The sequence below is a fragment of the Phaethon lepturus genome, unplaced genomic scaffold (genome assembly GCF_000687285.1).
Source record: "Phaethon lepturus isolate BGI_N335 unplaced genomic scaffold, ASM68728v1 scaffold11020, whole genome shotgun sequence".
In the NCBI taxonomy this organism is placed as follows: domain Eukaryota; kingdom Metazoa; phylum Chordata; class Aves; order Phaethontiformes; family Phaethontidae; genus Phaethon; species Phaethon lepturus.
This window is the reverse complement of record NW_010514080.1, coordinates 6,418-25,363: the sequence shown is the minus strand read 5'-3', so window position 1 is coordinate 25,363 and position 18,946 is coordinate 6,418. Positions and strand designations below refer to the sequence as shown.

Below are 18,946 nucleotides of genomic sequence, written 5' to 3'. Positions count from 1 at the left end.
ACACAGAGTTGTTGGTGTGGGATATGAAGAGATGTAGTCCTTCATTAACCTACCTGTACTGGTTATGTTGCAAACCTACTCCTCTGCTAATGGAGCTTATGCCACTGATATTTTTCATGCTAGAATGATATTAGACTTTCCTGGTACATCTGAGTCAATAGTGTTTTCATAACAGGAAAGGATACTGTTATTTAATGATCAGTTGAAGGAGAACAAGAAGTGTGCTTCTCTTAAGGACAGTCTTATTTTCCTTCCCACCGTATGCCTTTCATCAGCAATAACAGCTGTGTAACTGAATGATGACTTAACTAACTTGCTTGACTGGGTATCAGGATTTTTTTGTTTTAGACATAGTTTTGGTGGGTTCAGTGGGCAGAGCTTATTCAGTTTGACACTGCAAGATCACTAGAGCCGCTTAGAACTGCTGAGAACAGAAGGTTATGATGAGGGGAAGGGTAGAATTACCCCATTAAGTATTAGTGTGATTTAGACTAGCATTAAATTAATTGTATTTCTGCAGTTTAGGCAGCCTTAGGGTTGGAGTTAAGGCAGCCTTAGGGCTGGACCCCAGTCCTTTAGAATCAGGTTCTTAGGCTTGGCAGCTCAGCTACATAGCTTTGTGAGGAGCCTGTAATTAGGTTTATACCACACCAAGCTAATTGCTTGGTTATTTTATCTTAAGATTTTAATCCTAAGATTTCTTTTGCCATGTTTATTTTGGATTCATAGCTTTGCCTCTTGCTTAATTTCCTAAAACACTGCTATTAAATGAAACCAGATGCATACATTAATTGTGCATATAAGCAGTATATAACCATACAGTAGCTACCAACATGTCCCAAACAAATGTGTGAATCGTTACAGTTTTAACCTGCACTTTCATACACTTCATAGTTCACCGTTGACCTTTACCTTTGGCTCATGCATACATGCTGTTAGTTGTTGACTGAGTCTTACACAGTGCATTATAAGGTCACTGATACTTCACAGAAAGACCTGGTTCTGTAATTAAATATATGGAAATATGAGGGTTAAAACTCTTATCATTCACCACAGGGAATATACAGCTGATCTAGAGTGAAGGTGCAGTAGTGAAATAGTGTACAACCAATTACATTTACAGCTCTTACCAAAGTGGTTTTTGAGTATAATTGAGATACAATGAATTTTACAGATGATTTGCGGTAATAAAGATTTCAGTTTAAACTATAACGCTGTTTCAGAGTAGCAGACCTTTAGTCTAGTAACATAATCCAGTGATCAATTGAGACTGTATGGGCAGGTATCTGATTGTTAATGGTTCGAAGATGTTAATTAAGACCTTACTACTTTACAAAAAGATATTTTCCTCTAGAGCCAAATGTTTCTGCTTCCTGCATATGGAATATTATCACCAGGCTTATATAATCACCTTATTTCACCCTCCCACAATGGTGATCATTCAAGAGACCTCTTGGACCTATAAAATTTCCTTAAGTTCCATTACCTACTAGCTTGCACTTGGTCTTGTTGGTCAGGTCCATCACTTGCTCAGCTAGTGTTCTCCCATCCCTTTATCCCAGATATAGAGTGTGGTAAAGTACAGGAATTGCTAAGGATGTGGAATTAACTGCCACCACCTTCTTTGAATCTGGCAAGGAATTTTTCCTTCATTACAAGGCTGCCAAGAGCCTAGTGGGTTGTTTTTTTTTTTTACTTTCTCAGAGCAGGACAGAAACCTCAGTGGCTGATAAAGACGACAGGATCAATTGTAGCAGGTTAAACGTTTTTCAATGCTTGGTTAAGGTGTTTATGTCATAAACATTTCCATTTCCTAAAATAATCAGAATCAGACAAAATACAAAGAAGGGTTGGAATTCTTAATGCCTGGAGCAGTAAGGAGACAAATCTTTCACTGATCCTCATTTTACCTTCATTAAATGTAATGGACTATTTATTTCATGCAATAATTTAAACTTGTTGCATGAATGCAATAAAAGTCCTACTTTATTTGGAGGTGGGAGAGAAAGATGGCTGCTGGTATCCCCAAGAGGTTTAAAAAACCCAAACAACCAAGATGAACAACATAACTGCTTTTATGGTAGTAAGATACTACTTTCTTATTCATATTTATGATTTTTAAATATATATCATAATTACTACTGAGATAGACAAAAGTATCTATATGCATCCATTGGGTCTGTCTAGGGCTATATCAGAGGAGTTACTGCAGTTGAACCTTAATTAAAGCACTTTTTCTCACCTGTTTCTTTACCTTTTTGAGGCAGTGATCAGCAGTGGAAGTAAAAGAGGTTCAGCAGATAAATTCATAGAGCTGATAATTTATTTTATAAAAATATATGGTGTTTATATTTTCCAAATGCATCACAAATCTTAAAATTGCTATTAGGTAAAAGAGGGCTTAAATCCTCATCTAGACCATGATGTAAGATCCCATCTTCTAAATTATTTTGTAGAATGTTTGCAGGAAAAGTTGATCTGAGTTGTTGGTCCAAAAAAAAAAAAAAATATATTAAACATTGGGGTTGACTAGCATAGGAAGGATGATGGAAACAAGGCAGACTTCATAGTTCAGCTGTGAGATCAAAAGTTTCTTTCTTCATAACAGTTGAAAGGGATACTCAATAAAAGCAATTCCAACTGATAGAAGGAATTAACTGTCCTTTCGAAATGTAATTAGACTATGTAACTTACTGTCAGTCAAGATTCTTGAGACAAAGCTTCAGTAAAATTCAAAGAAGGATGGAATAATTATATGGATAATAAGAGTACCCAGACTATTTGTTTCTAATCAAATATACAGTTTTGAAAGGCATTAAAATGCTTTGGCTCTGGAAGTTGTGGTTTGAAGCAATCTCTACAAGACTTTTCAGTTAGACTTCAACTGAGGGTAGATTACACTATACATACATTTTGATTTTTTTTTTCCCCCGTCCGTCTCTAAAGATTGTGGTCTAAGATGCTGAACTAGATGAACTACCAATGTAATTGAGAATGACTTTTCCTAAGATCTAAGTTCTCACAGTGCTAAAAATAGATGGAAAAAAAAAAAAAGAGAGAAAAAAATATGCTGCAATAAAGTTGATTAACATTTAAAGAACTGTATAAATCATATTGAAGCTCAGATCTCACCTTGTCCAGAATCTATATTTTCAGCACTTTTATATTTTTTTTCATGTTTGACTCAAGAAATGTTTTCAATTTATATTGGCTTGACTTTTGCATATAGCAGACATCAGTTCTTCCTCAATTTGTGCTGAAGTAATTATAGTGGAAACAAGAGAAAAAGCATAGCAATTAATTATCGTTTCCTTATTCTTCTTCTTGAGTTTGATATTTTGCTTAGAACCATACACATGAAATAAATGTACTATTCAGGAAGTTCAAGACCAAATTGCTTTGTGTAAATTTTGTGATACTTTTTTAATTTCTAATTGAACTAATAGAAAATCTACACGTAAAAGAAAGCTGGAGTCAAAATTTTAAATGCACATCTTATTCTCATCTAAAATAATAGATAAGACATCCACTCTGAGAAGGCAAGAACACAAAAAAATTACATGTCTACCAGTGATTTTTTTTGTGACTGAAAAGAAATAAGTACAAACAGCAGGTTTTCTTCATTGGGTGTTAGGCTGTATCTTCAACAGTGGATGTAGCACAGTGATGCTGGTACTTGTGTACACACTGAGCAGCTGCACAGTGCCACAAAACAAGAGTTGAGAGTTCAAATTAACTCCTACGTAGTAAGTGTTTACTTCTTGCTGTCGGTTGTGCTATGTTGAAGAGTTGTTTTCTGAGCGTCTGTTACGATGGTTGCATACAAGCTTGGGGTTGTGGAGAGGCATGTGTAGGTAGAGGACGGCTGGGCGTAGAAGTTACAAGGTCATCATCTTATCAGTATTGCTGCCTTTAAGTTGCTTCACTATACGTTCCTTCATGGATATCTGGCTATGTATTTTTCTTTTACAGTCTCTCTCTTACCTTGGCTTGGAATTCACCCCAACGTACAATTTCTGAAAATTCTTTGTTCTTTAGATATCTGTCCTCAGCCCTGCAAAATATGAACAAATTTACAGAAAAGTATAGCGGTCTTGCAGGGCACCACTCTCTAAAAGCTTTTAAGTTCTGATGCCATGGTGGGGGTTTTTTGTACTTAGGTTTTCAAAAACTGTATAGGAGATGTTTTAAACACAGCCAGCATTTTTCTCATTTTCACCAAGCACGTAAAAGCTATTAAAATTACATATTAATATGTTTTATTTTTAGCTAAAAATTCTACTTGCAACATTTATTCTGAGTTTGAATGTGGAAATGGCGAATGTATTGATTATGAGCTGACTTGTGATGGTATAGCTCATTGTAAGGACAAGTCTGATGAGAAACTGTTCTACTGTGGTAAGTATTTCCAGATGTTTCACCTTCACATTTTGTTATATGTACTTATATTGGTTCCTTTGTGACTTTTTTAGTTATTCATACCAACTGCTTGCCAAGATGCCAAGAAGAAAACGCCAACTTGCACATTAAAAAAATGTTGATATTATATGGATAGAATTACTTATACCTGAATATATTTTCCTTGCAAACTTCATGTATTAGCTGACTTATATTTTAAAAACGTATCTCAAATGTTCTCATATTTCTGTTTGTAAAACAAAAATAAGGAAAGCCACAGCTAGCTGCTATTCCAAAGACAAAAAAAAATAGTATTTGCAGCTTTAATTTAGCAATTTTGATTAAGGTTTTTTATTTAATAAAATTTTCTCTGATTGTGACTAGAAAACACCAAAATATAAGTATTATAAAACACAAAAATGTGTAATAGAAGTCTTTCCATTCCATTTTCTGGTTAAGTTTATAATATCATTATTTTCCCCATCATTCAGTCTGCATCTTGCAACAAGTTAGACACAAGTGTGTCTGCTCTTCACTTTCATATTTTTCCCAAGGGGTTCTATCCTTCTCTTCCCCGCCCCCCCAATAATCAGTAACTGAATCACTTCCAGGTTTTTTGTGTCCAACTGAGTTTGCCTGCTGCAGGTGTCTAAAACTGTTCAAATAATTTTCTTAAATCACTGGATCACCTTAGTGAATTCGTGTATCATGCCTGTTAAGTGAAATCTCCTTGTTACCTGCGTGCCTGTAACTCTTAGCCTTTATCTTGGTTCTGTATATTCATATCACAGCCTTGGTATCTCTTCTGTTTCTCGTATGAACAATGTTATGTAATTTCAAAACCACCCATTTATGCTTATGCCTGCCACCTCTATATTTTTATGAAAATGCTTCAATTCCTGGAGTTCACCTTTGTCACTTTAACAGAATTGTACAATCCTAGAACATCTCAAGTTGGAAGGACCCATAAGGATCACTGAGGCCAGCTCCAAGGTTGATACTGTAATAATAGCCAAAAAAAGAAATGGAATAGCTACCTTCTTTTTTCTTTTTCCTTACAAAAATTAACACCAACAATCTCAGTATAGTAACTGAAACCATGTGATTTCTTTTTTTCGTCTTTCATCTTCAATTTGTGCCCTGTTAGCTCTCAGGCTTTTATGTGGTAATTGCTCTGATTGTGTTATGTAAATCTAACAGTAACATTCTGTCAGATCATCTAGCTGTAGATAACTAAGGAGGCTTGTTTGCTTGAATCTAAAAAACAGACATCAGACAAGAAAATAAGAATCTGGAATATACAAGACTTCTAGGTGGGGGTGAGGAAGGCCCAGCTTCAAATCACTGAAAAGTAAATGATTTCTGGCTGTGAATTCCTTCTTAGGTTTTCTTACTAAATATGTGTTGACATACTTGTACTTATGTGTGCATCTCGCTTAGGCATAAGAAGCAATTAAAAAAAAAAAAAACTTAAAAAACCAAAACCACCACCACCAAAAAACCCAGTCAACTATATTTTTATATGGATTAAACCTCTCTGTTTCTACTATTCTAGTAATTTATTTCATTCACAGTTCATGGAAGAAAGATTAAGATTTCATATAATTTCTTTTACTTTGTTAGATAGTTTATTTTACTTTGTTAGGAGAGGAGAGTAGGTTGAAGGATTAGAAAGTCATCTGAGAAAAAATAAGATAGCTGTAGCTGGTGAGTGATCTCAAAATATTATTTCTTGTCATTCCAGAGAAGTTGCCTTATACATCAGAATAGGTTTGAGGTTTACTGACCTGCTAAAACTAGTTCATAATTTATTCTACAGTACTGAAAAAATACAAATGCAAGATCCAACAATTTGTCTTTCCACAGATTTGACACATAATTTTATGAAGGACATTAACTTAATTTGCAGTGTGACAGTATACATTTTGCCTAATTTGAATTAACCATACCTGAACGTTTTGCTACCCATTGGAAAAAGCAGGAAAAACTGTGGTTCTTTCATGCGCTAAGTCGTATACATTATGTTGTTTTCTGAATCTGATGAAGTACAGGATGCTCAACTCATTATTATTGATTAACTAACGCAATGAACATTATTTATTTATTATTGTGGCGTGACTTCTGCAATGGTTAGGGCTTTAGTAAATCCTGAATTTTCAAACATATTAACATACATAAAATTCATAAAGTCTTCAATAGTGTACCTACCTGAGCACAACACTTGCAGTATTGATATTCAGAAATACAGAAACTTTTCTGCTAATAGTTTCTGTTATTTTACTCTCCATTTATTCCTGATTTGATTTAGGGCAAATTTGATATGTTTCATTCTGTATGATAGATATATTATTGATGCTATATGCAAACATTGTCGCATGCCTGACAAAAGTGTCTCTAAACAAATGCATTTAATGCACATTGGCTTTTTATACCAAGAGATAATGAAAATTGGGAATTAGGCTTTCTTTTTTCTTTTTTTTTTTTGTCATTCTTTCCTTTTTTTAATCATCATGTTTTCATTTGTTATTCTTTATCTGTTTATTAGTCCAAGTTCTTCTGCTGGACAATAAATGAACAGTTTCTGAAGTTTTTCCTGTAGCTTCAAATGCATTTTCATTTAAAATGTTTTTCTGGAATGTTTGGTTTTAATGTAAGGCTATTTTTACTGTATATCAAGTGCCTAAATTAAATTATGTGCTTGTACTTAACTTTCCAGAAAATAGAGGCTGTCGGAAGGGTTTCAAGCCATGTTCTAATCGTCGCTGTGTTTCAAGTAACAAAGTATGTGATGGTGCAAATGACTGTGGTGACAACTCTGATGAATTTGACTGTAAAGGTAAATGACAGTTACTTCCAAGGTGGCTTCAGAATATTGTTCTGTAAAGACTTAAGTATGTCAATAGAGGTAGTTAGGAAATGCACGTAACTATTGGAATTACAGATGCTGGGATTTGTTTTCTTAGAATTCAAAAACAAGCAGGTGCACACTGGAATGTCTGAGAGAGCATGTGTTGAGATTGATAGAGACTGATTTTGGTTTACACCTGCAGACCTCTAGAAGGAGAGTGTTTTTGGCTATGGAAAACTCAAAAATACAGTTGCTGCTTCTTCTGCAAAATAATAAATGAGAGAGTATCTTTACCACAGACGGAAAGCTTGAAAGATGGGCGATTTCTTCTCTGCATCTGCTGCACTGTTTCTTCTTTGAAGTAGCTAGCATTCTATTTCTTTGCTTCTCAGATGCATGGCAATGCCTGTGTCCTTTGCAAAACTTACCAGAATTGTTCTCCTTTTTATATCAGAATTGTTTTTCTTTTCATGTCCTAAACCATGAATATTTATATCTATGCATCAGCCAATGAATAAAGACTAGCTAGCAGACAAAACAAATCCTTAGCTACAATTCAGAAAAACTGGATGGGAAATTATTCCATTATACATAGCTAAAACCTATGTGGCTGTAGTAACTAGTATTTTTTTTTAAAAAAAAACACTGCATGGGTTTTAATCATTTAGCTGAATATGAGTAGAGAGAAAAGCATACAGGCAAAAACCCCAACCTGGTGTTACATGAAAGAAATATGAGAAATTCATAGATGGTCCTGAAAGTGCTGCTTCCTTCCTTACATGGTGATTATCTCAAAATGGGTTGAATTATCTAGAGAGAGACTTTTAGGCTCAAAAAATAAATTTGAAAATTAGAAACTTATGCTTTCAAGTTTATTAGACCTTATAATTCTACTGAATTTTTAGCTATGGAAGGTACAGTGTGTTCTGAATGCCTCATCCTAAAAGGTAGAAGGTTTAAACACAATACATATAATATGCATCTGGAGAGTCTGTTTAGTACACAAACTTACATCTTTTATAACCGTATGTTATAGATTCAGCATGTGCTTCAACAGAATTCCATTGTGCAGATGGGATTTGCATTGGAAAATCAGCACAGTGCAACCAGATCATTGATTGTGCAGATGCTTCAGATGAAAAGAACTGCAGTAAGTTCGTGTTCGTGCTTCATCGTGGCATCTGTTCCATGATTATTGCTTGTTATATAGCAGTTAATTCATAGTCATTACTAGATGGATACCAGCAGCTGCATGATCTGTGCAAACTCAACCTAAACCTGAAAAGCAAACTGTAAAGATCTCAGTCTGTATTAGGTGTGCTATGGGAAATTACTGTCTCTTTCCAGATAATACAAACTGTGCTTACTTCTATAAACTTGGAATAAAATCTTCAGGATTTATTAGCTGTAATTCGACTTCACTTTGTATACTGCCAGAATGGATATGTGATGGATCTAATGACTGTGGAGATTTTACAGATGAACTAAAATGCCCAGGTAACTGAAAAAGAAAAAAAAAAAAACCTAATTTACTTTTTTTTTCAAGTTATATTCCTATATTTCTGTTTCTTTTTCTAATTGTGTTGCAAAATTTTATTCATTCAACACAGTTTTATTTATTTACAGAGATTAATATAATGCTGAATGAAGTTTTTTTCACAAATCTTTATTTGTATGTTTCATTAGATTATGCACACTATTACAAATTACTAATGCATTTCTCTGAAGAAAACTGTAATTTCTGGCTTTCTATTTCCTCAAGATTAGGTCTGTCATTAATAATTTTTATTTAAGTAAAACGTCAGTCATTAAAATCTCAGTATCATCAAGCTTCAGCACAATCACTTGGGAACTTTTATTAGCTACTACTTTAGTGGATGATACTTCTTTTCTTGTCTACTTTTTGACTTTTCTCTTTTATTTTGTTGATGTAATTGGGGTAGGCTACCAGGGTAGAATCCAGGCTTATTGCTTTTGTGATTGTTCTGGTCTTCAGCCAGTACAAAGAGATCATGGTACACTTGAGTCCTGGTCCCAGGGCTGAGATTGTAGGCTTCCAGAAAAGGAAGAGGTATTTACAGCTGGAGATTGTGTTATTTTTCTAGGCTTTCCCTGTCTTTTTCTTGTTCCTGGGGGAAAGATATTATACCCTTATGATACATAGCAAAAAAAAAAAATTATAAACTTTGTGTCTTGTCAAATGAATCATATGAAAAACTTATTAAAATAGAGATGGGCAAAGAACCAATAACAACAAGAACTGAGGTAAATAACTTACATGGAAAAAAAAAAGGAAGCAAACTTACTTGACATTTTAAAGTCTTATTTTTTCAACTTCTCATCTGACACTTTTTCATGAGAAGCCAGAATGCTAGCACATTAGAAACATGTTTTCAAGATATATGCATATATAAATTTGAAGGAAAGCCTCTACTTCCATGAGACTTTATGATGCAGTTTTTATTAGAATGACCAGAGTGTTAATGAACTTCAGAAGTTAACATAAAGTTTAAATAGTTTTGCCCTCCGAGGCTGTCTAGTAGCAATGGAGGGAAAGATCCCTCAAGCAGGAGTGTAGGGCTTTTGTGAAAGTCTCCTCTGCAGTCTTGAGAAATACTCATCTCATAATCATGGAAAGCATCTGCTTTCTATTCTTTCATAGGTTATTTGGATTACCCTAAACTCAGAAGTGGTGTACAAAACCAAATTCTTAATGGTGAATGAGTATAAATATCTAGCTGTATTATAAAAAAAAATATTTTTCTAATATGTTTAGGGTTGTAGGATTTTTTTTTCAGTGATTATAGAGTCCATAACCCCAATTGCTGAGACATTTAATAGCAAATTTAATGTTAACCAATGAATTATTCACAATATGAAATACTTACCTAATGAAAGATGGCATTTATGTGTTTGCTCCTTTATTATTCAGAACCCCTCACATTTGAGAATATTAAGTCCAATATGTAAACATACCTATAAATAAATGATGGATAAACTCTATTTAGAATTAGAATACTTTAATGAACACAGTTTTATTGATACATTTTTGTAGGGTTAGGCCCATCCTATGAAATTCTGATCAAACTGAAGACAGTGCACTTAGCAAAAAAACTCTGTGGACATCAAGCCTGTCCTGCACCTTGAGCTTTTGCACAGACTTCTACAGAATTAAAAATTAGTAGGTTTTTGCTCATAGTATTCCTATTACTATCATCTTCCATTTGTTCAAAAGAACCTCATTTGTTCTTTTAATCTTTAGTCTACATGTATTCCAGTTTACATCTGTTCTTATGCTGAGAAGGACCTTGTAGGCCTTCAGTAGTCATATCCGTAGTCTTTACTTGCAATGGCAAATAAGCCAAGGCATTTTCGAATTCCTGCTCTCAAGATTGGTGTATCTGTTTGTGTCATCTTAATCATCTCAACCTCCATCTCTCTTGAATGTACCAGACCAGTATCCAGCATATCAGACAAAGTCTTACTTTTGCCTTGTATCACTGAAAATACCTTTTAAATTTTTGTTTATGTTTGGTTTTATAATTGACTCATGCTAGATTGTAATTGTTTTCCTGTGACCAGTACATCTTTAATTCTTCTAAGAGTTATTATTTAGGAAAAATAAATATTTACTAATTAATAAATGTTATTAATCAGTAAAAAGAAAACTTTTTATTTTATGTTAATTACCATCCAATTTTTTGCTAGACTAGTAATTGAAATCATCTGATTATTCCCATTTAATATCCTCTTTTTCTGCGTGATGAGCCCATTGTGTCACCAAAAGCTTCTGTTAGAATTCTGATATACTTTGTGCCACCTTTATTGATTAAAATATTACCAGGATCCAGAAGGAACCTAGAACATCAACACTAACGCCAATCAACCTGACATTAAGAACTTTCATCTTCTCTATAAACCAGATACATATTAAATTATAGTTTTCATTCTAATCTCCATATTCTCTAGATTAGCTAATAATTCTTTAAAATTTGCTGTATATAATGCATCATTGAGCTTAAAATAGCTTAGATTTACTGTATTTCCTTTGTCTATAGGGGTTTTTTTTCCATACCGAAGAAGATTTTGAGGGCAGTGTGCTATAGCTTCAGTAAACTAATGTTGCATAAGTAAACTAATGTTGCATTTTACTCCATTGTCCATTTATTTGTATTGCTTTATTCTATCTTTCGAATGTGTGCCAAAAAGTTCCATCATTTTAATGTGTGACTAATTGCCTGGATCATTCCTCCCTTTACTTGGAAGTAATACTATTCCGATTCAACCTACATGCGATTTCCTTTGCCATGTCATTCAAAACTGACTAACTTTGGAACATTAAGTTTTTGAGTGTTGCTTCTATTATGAATATGATAATTCCCATTAACAGTCTTTGTTCAGTGTCATTGTTCTTACAGAAAATTAAAGTAAAATACTCATTTAGTGGTGGCTATACTCAGACTATCTTTAATATCTACCCAGTCATCACAGGCATCCCACTTCTTTCTTTATTCTTTTTTTTTCTATTCATACGGCTGTAGAAGTGATAAATACGATTAACTTCAACTTTCTTTTTAAGAGGGGGAGGAGAGTGGGGAGAAACAAAACCAGTGTCGGTAGCCCCAATACCTTAAAGGAGTAATAGACATTTTGGCAGAGAGCTTCAGTGATCTCCACTGTTTGGAAATATTGTCTATCACCTGGTTTTTTCCAGGCAAAGACCTTGCTTGAGATTTTGAAAATAACCTGTGCCACTCATTAGACTAACATTTGTGCTTATGTCATGAAACTAAATATATGATATACTTTCTTTCCTCATGTCTGTTTTCTAAGCATTCATAAAAGTAAAATCTTAAATGACTTTCACACTCCACAAAGAAAAAAGGCAAGGAGGAAATTCTAAATTTGTGACAGAGTCTAAATCTCTGGCTCCAACATCAGTGGTATAACTCCAGTTAGTCAGTGCAAGCATCAAATTTGTAGCTTATCCCAATGAATGTGACAAAATACTGCCACAATTAGGTTATCCTGTAGATGCTGGCAGATAGATCAGAAGGGCAATTTCTTCAACTTGTGTAAAACAACAAACAATGTTGATTACCTGAGCTAAAAACCTGTAAACTGAACTACTTTCCTCTAGAAGTCCTTTTAATTTAGTTTGAAACTGTGCTCTGAGTCTTCTCTAAATAAATTAAGTATTTCAGTTCTCTAAATTACTTAGCCATCACTATTTCCTAATTTGTATGAACACAATTAAATAGTATAAGTAGTATTTTTTTGCCTTTTTAGACATAAACACTTTGTTGTCCATTAGTATTCAGACATTTAGCAGAAATATGCTAGGCTCCTAATCATACTAGTAGAGACCATTTTACATTACATTCTTTATTTTATCACAGTTCAAAACAAACCCACATGTGAAGAAAATTATTTTGGTTGTCCTAGTGGAAGATGTATTCTGACCACCTGGCTTTGCGATGGGCAGAAAGACTGTGAGGATGGAGTAGATGAATTGCACTGCGGTGAGCATTTTATCTTACTTTAATTTTGTAATCACTAATGCACTTTGAGAACAGAAAGAAGTGTGCATTCATATCTCAGAGATTGAATTTAGAGATATATAAAAAGGTCTTTATTGCTACATTTTCAGATTCACACTGTCTAATACTTCACACTGCCAATATCTTAAACCCTATCTCATGCCAGAATGAAAACCCTGTTGTTTTTTTCCTAAAAATATATTTGTATACAGACTTTTCTATGGCTTTAATATATACAATTTCACTAATTCTTTATAATTTCTCATCAGGAAAGTTTTATAGATATAATCAGTTCTTACCAATATCTTCCAACCCCAACAGGAAGTATCCAGAATAGACCTTTATGATATAAAAATAGAAGTTTCTTTCCATGAGAGGCCATACAGGTATAATGACTTAACGTAACAACAAAAGTGATAGGAATAAAATACAGCATAAACTGCGAACCCGATTAAGGGTCCATTTTGTCTCAGCTCTTTTAAGATTCTTATTGTGGACCAATGCAAGCTGATTTTGCTCACAGTAAGAGCTGGTCTTTTAACTTAAATTTGTATGGGTTACATGAACAGATTATTTCTATAACTGAATTGTAGCAGAACAGCAAAAGCAATATCGAGTTTTCCTATTCCCCATTTAAATAAAACCTGACATTCTTTTTTTTTTTCTTTACCACTTAATATGACTGAAGATTAGATATTACTCTCTTCATGATCCATTTTCCATTAACATGCTTCCATGTTTGGTTTGCAGTTTACATTGTATGTATACATCTTAAAACTTCAAAATTAGGAACTACTGTGCACTATGAAAATCAGAAAGTTTTGTGATGACCACATTCATCAAGCGTAACTTGGTGTTTGTCTTTCCAGGTTTTATTACATATACATACTTACATGCAATATTGTAAAACCTATTAGCTGATTTTTGTGGGAGAAAGGGAAGGGGATTTAGTACACTCTTTTTTCCCTACTCTTAACCATTTTGAGGTAGTTGTTACAACACTCTAGTTCAAAGTTCAGATTGTATTACCTAATTTTTTTTTATTGTTAATATTAAAATTTGTTGTCATCCATTAAATAAATTTTATTCTTAAAGAAAGACGTCTGGGAAAAGTGGATGATTTCAAATTTTCAGGAAATGTCATAGTAGTACCACTTATTTAGAAGAGTTGTGCAGACTTATTTTGAAATGCAGAAGCATGCCATTATTTCAACGTATACAAAAGTGTAAATGGGACAACAGAATGCAAATACACAGCACGTTTTCTTGTGAGAGAAAAGAACGTGAAATCTTTTACAGATGCAATTAAATACTGCAATACCGAGAGGAAGACCCTGCTGGGAAATTCGTACTGTGCCATTTCTGCCCTACTACCAAAATAGGGCAGTTGACTGTATTTATAACATCCATGTGAAATACACAAACCAGATTTATGTTTTTACAGTGTTTGTCCTCATCCCACTAGCAAAATGTTTAAAAATATTAGAATGTATGCATTTTGAATGTTTTAGTATTTATTTAGATACATATATCGGTGAATGTAAAGTCTTGGACAAACTGATAACATCCTGAACACCAAGATTAGGATTATACTATGGTTTAATACACTAAAATTGGAAGGACAGAAAGGAGTGCTGTGGAGATTCCTAGACTATGCTAGAAATTACAAGGAACACAGTGTTGTTGTGAACCTAACAAATGCAGTGGCTGGTGTCATTCCTAGATTCGTCTTGTTCATGGAATCAGTTTGCTTGCTCTGCAAACAAATGCATCTCTAAGCAATGGACTTGTGATGGAGAGGATGACTGTGGAGATGGTTTAGATGAAAGTGATGCTATCTGTGGTAAGTCAAATAATTTTAGTTCTGTATTGTGTCAGATTGTACATACTGAAGGAGACCACGTGATCCAGGAAGGTGGTGGAAAGGGAACAAGTACAGCATCTCCGAAGAGCATGTAGTTTAGAGTGTTAGAGCATATCCTCCCCAAAGCCACTCCAACCAGCAGCTAGATACCTTTTTATGGGGACTATGTGATTTGTGTGTTGTCTATCCGTGAAGATATGAATGGCACAGCAGCATGGGCAAAAGGAGAACCAAACTTTTCACCAGTTCCCATCCTTCTGGTAAAACCCTGTATCGCTATTTGAGCTTTACATTTCAGTGGTAGGTGCCTGAAGACTCTAGAGTTATTGTTTGTCTCCCGCCCCCCAGCTCTTTCTCCTAATCCCTTTAAAATTTTGTATATACAGTCATAAGCATTATTGCATAATATTGCTCTCAAATTCCCAAACCCTTCAAATTGCATAAGGAATTGAAGGTTTTACTTTCATTCTGGGGCTCAGTTGACTGGAAATGTATTAGTGAATTCCTTTCAAAAGAAAATCACATTGTGTCTTCATACTGTCACAATTTCGTGGTATTTTATACATTGGTTCCATCCTTATCTATGCTGTATTTAAAGATTTTCTCTTTAAAATTTCAACTTTTATTCAAAAGGAACAAGTATTTAAGAGTTAATCCTCTTACTTAAAGCCCATTCAACAAAGAGAATTTTCTTCCACATTTCAGGTGTGATACCATAGCAAAGATACCATTGATAATTTTAATGGAAGTGTCAAGTAGAGAAGAAATCTCTTCAGCATGTATTCAGAGTTGTGGTTGTCAAAGTAGTTGCTTAATCAAACACAGACATAGAAATGCCAAGAAATGAAAAGGGTGAAGGTGGAAATTACACTGTTCTAATATGGCAAAATACAAATGAATTACAACATTAACTTCAAGTTGACATCCATTTACAACATATTTTTTCATTTGGTCATGCTGAGGACTGGGGAGTTGAGGGCAATATCTGTTTGAATGAGAAGATTTCTCTCTGCCCATCTCCCCTAGGAAAGGGAGAAGGTGTGAAATGAGAAGACAAGCACCTCATCTGTAGCTACTAAAGAACAACGTGAAACCCTAAGGAACATCAAGGCCTGAAGCTTAATAGGAAACAGAGCAGAAAATAGAAAAAGGGAGGGGAAAACAAAGGCCAGCAAATTGCAAAGTGTCACTACAACATTTCTTTTTTTTTTCCTTTCTTTCTTTTAAGGTTGTTCAGAATTACTTCTTTTGATATCTTGGCTTGCAATACATTGTAGATCTCTTATTAGAAGAAAGCCCACCCATAAAATTGTAGGCCATCTCTTGAAGAGCGAAAAATCCACACCAGTTACAAAGAGCAGGGGAGTTAAGGCTGTATTTCTCCTTAGGGATAGGAAGCAGATCTGAATAACAAGAAGAAAAAAGAGATTAAGATGACTTCAGATTTTTCACTCTTACAAAATCAGTATTTATTTAACACTTCAGAAGTATCAAAAAATGGCAAATGAGCATGAGTAAACAAAAGTTGTCTTCGTCTTGGATAAATAGTACAAAAAATCAAATTTGGGAATTTGTTTTACTATTTTATTAATTTCTAATTAAAATTAGTAGAAAGTACAGTCTCCTTTTAGTAAAGTATATTTAACTTATCTAAGAGAATACATTAAGTGATGGATTGCACAAAAGTTTACTTCCAAACAGAGCATCATTAATCTTGGGATATAATATTCTTATCTGGAGAAAAGCCTGTTTAAAAAAAAAAAGTCAAATAAACAATATGTTGAGTTACTTGCATTAGAACTGTCAGACATTTTCTTACTCCCACTACTGTTGTACATTGTTCTCTTCTACATGGGGCACACTCATGCAAGTTTTGAATACCTTTAGCCTCCAGGCACTGAGTATAGTGATGTGAGGATTATGTGGTTTACAAGATTAGGTCCTCTGTTCAGTCAGTCCAAACATGCAGCCAAACATAAAGACCAAAGTTGGTTTGAAAAGTTATTCTGCTGGATATTTTTCACGAGGTATGGTAAATTAAATTTCCTTGTAGAAAATTAAGAAACTGAATAAATGAAAAGAATGGAAGAAATAGCGGATTGTCGAAATGTTACTATAAAATACAGTCTTAGCCAGTATTTTTTATCATACTGTGCAAAACAAAATCTTCTTTCAGTTTTGGAATAAAAAAATCCTTACTCAGTCATTACCTATTACCTTCAAAAAAAATCAGTTAAAACATGTTCAAAAATCACCTGTAATGTTTTTTCAGGTTCAGTGACCTGTGCAGCAGATACGTTCAGTTGCTTAGGCTCCCATGCCTGTGTTCCCCAGCACTGGCTTTGTGATGGTGAAAGAGACTGTCCTGATGGCAGTGATGAACTGTCTACAGCAGGCTGTGGTAAGTCTGCATGTTAAAAATGTATAGTGTTTCTTTTCTTGGTAGCTTTGCCTTTACAATATCCAGGTGCTGTTTGTGTCAATAGTATCATACCTTTATACTGTCAAGATTGTTAGTAAAGGTTGATGGACCACGTGTGAGCACACATACCAGGATCCTGCAACGCTTTAATCAGTCTAAAATCTTCAGGTTTTGTTAATATATACTGAGGCACACCAGCTGAAGATCAGTATGTGTGTCACATCATAGACATTATACATCATGTTTACTTATGAAAATTAGCACATTATTGACTGTGCAGTTTTATTCTTCTTGCTGAAGAAAATGCTGCTGCATGTCAGGGAGATTATGCATCAAAAAGGGAAGTACAGTTTAGTCTCCAATTTATTCTGTCTAATTGTTCAGATCTTGACATCTCTTGCCTTATAAACTATTACTTCCAGTCCTCTGAGATACATTTCTATAAAAAGTGTCAGGAGTTCAGTAGTAGTTTCATTAGGGGATTTGTTTTATTAATGTATATAAAAATGGTATAGGTTAAAAATACTGATATATGTTCTGTTCACTGAATGCATGTTCTATCACTTACCATTTCTAGGCTGAATTATATTTGGAGTATTTGCGGATTCTAAAGAGCTTTTGTTCAGGAGCAGAATAACATAGGAAGGACATCTGTACTTCCCAAATGTTCTTTTCCTCAGAGGCAGACTTTAGGTTAGTTGTAGACAGTGTCAACTTCTGAAGCCTTTCTGTCTTGGATGACGTGAGGTTTTGGCTATCCTTACTTCTTTAGCTATCTCTGTGATGATGAGTAGCTTTTTTTGCTATTGAGTTGTGTGGTGCTCTTTCTGTTACTCAAAAGATATGGTTATTTCCATTGAATCCACTCAGACTAACTCCTTCTCATTTTGTCGTTTTGTAAGAAAATGGCTGTATATCTTACTATTCTCAATTTCATTTATTTTTATGTACTGTATTTTCCTTAGCTCCTAATAACACTTGTGACGAGAATGCTTTCATGTGCCATAACAAAGTCTGCATTCCCAAACAGTTTGTGTGTGACCATGATGATGACTGTGGAGATGGATCAGATGAATCTCTGGAATGTGGCAAGTATAACAAAAGTAGAGTAAACAGAAAAACTTCAGACTGTTAACTGTAAGGACTTCTGGTGGTTTTTTTTCAATAGTGACAAAGTAAGCTCTTAGCTTTTTAAAATTGTTTTAATGTTAACTTTAAAATTATGGATTAATGAATATTGGTATTGTCATTGTAGCTCCAGCTCCAAGCTAAATTGTTTGCTATAGTTGTGACTTACAGTTGATCGCCAATAACATTTAACAGAATTTAAAAATGTACAGTCTATAATTTCTTGTTCATTATGTATTTTTTTAATTTGTCTCTATACACATATTTTTTCTTCAAATAGTGAAACATTTCTGCCATGGTTATTGCTGCAGTTAAATGATATAAACTAAAGCCATATGTGAATGTTTAATTTTCACCATTCATACAAATTTATGTTTTCTTATATTATGTGAATGTTTGTATGGTATATGTAGGCCAGAGTCAGAAACATTCATCTATATCAATAATATTTATGGAAAATACAGAGCAAATATTCTGTCCAAAAAGACAAATTATTGATTATCATGCCTAGTTTTGTGCAATTAAAATCTATATTGCTTATTTACTCTCTGAAATGTGCTCAAGAGATGAGAACCACGACAGGAGATAGCTAGCTATGTATTTTAGGCATTTCTGTTACACACACACCTGAAGAGTGTATGTGCATAAATGATGTAAGTAGACATCTAAAGATTGTAAGAGAGAGCATGTTTGGTATTTGCATTTAGTAAAATTTTTCATGTAAAGTTTGAGTTGAACATGTCATG

The 18,946-nt window shown here is 34.0% G+C and overlaps 1 protein-coding gene across 1 annotated transcript in view; it reads left to right on the top strand.

The window, feature by feature from the left end:
- LOC104624574 (low-density lipoprotein receptor-related protein 1B) overlaps positions 1–18,946 on the top strand; it is a gene marked incomplete at both ends in the record, with an annotated part of 148,825 nt that overhangs the window by 123,782 nt on the left and 6,097 nt on the right. The window contains 8 exons of the mRNA XM_010291978.1: positions 4,270–4,398; positions 7,115–7,234; positions 8,283–8,396; positions 8,594–8,743; positions 12,646–12,768; positions 14,510–14,629; positions 16,923–17,051; positions 18,038–18,160. Of these exons, the coding sequence (XP_010290280.1) occupies positions 4,270–4,398; positions 7,115–7,234; positions 8,283–8,396; positions 8,594–8,743; positions 12,646–12,768; positions 14,510–14,629; positions 16,923–17,051; positions 18,038–18,160 (1,008 nt within the window). The remainder of the gene's footprint in view (positions 1–4,269; positions 4,399–7,114; positions 7,235–8,282; positions 8,397–8,593; positions 8,744–12,645; positions 12,769–14,509; positions 14,630–16,922; positions 17,052–18,037; positions 18,161–18,946) is intronic.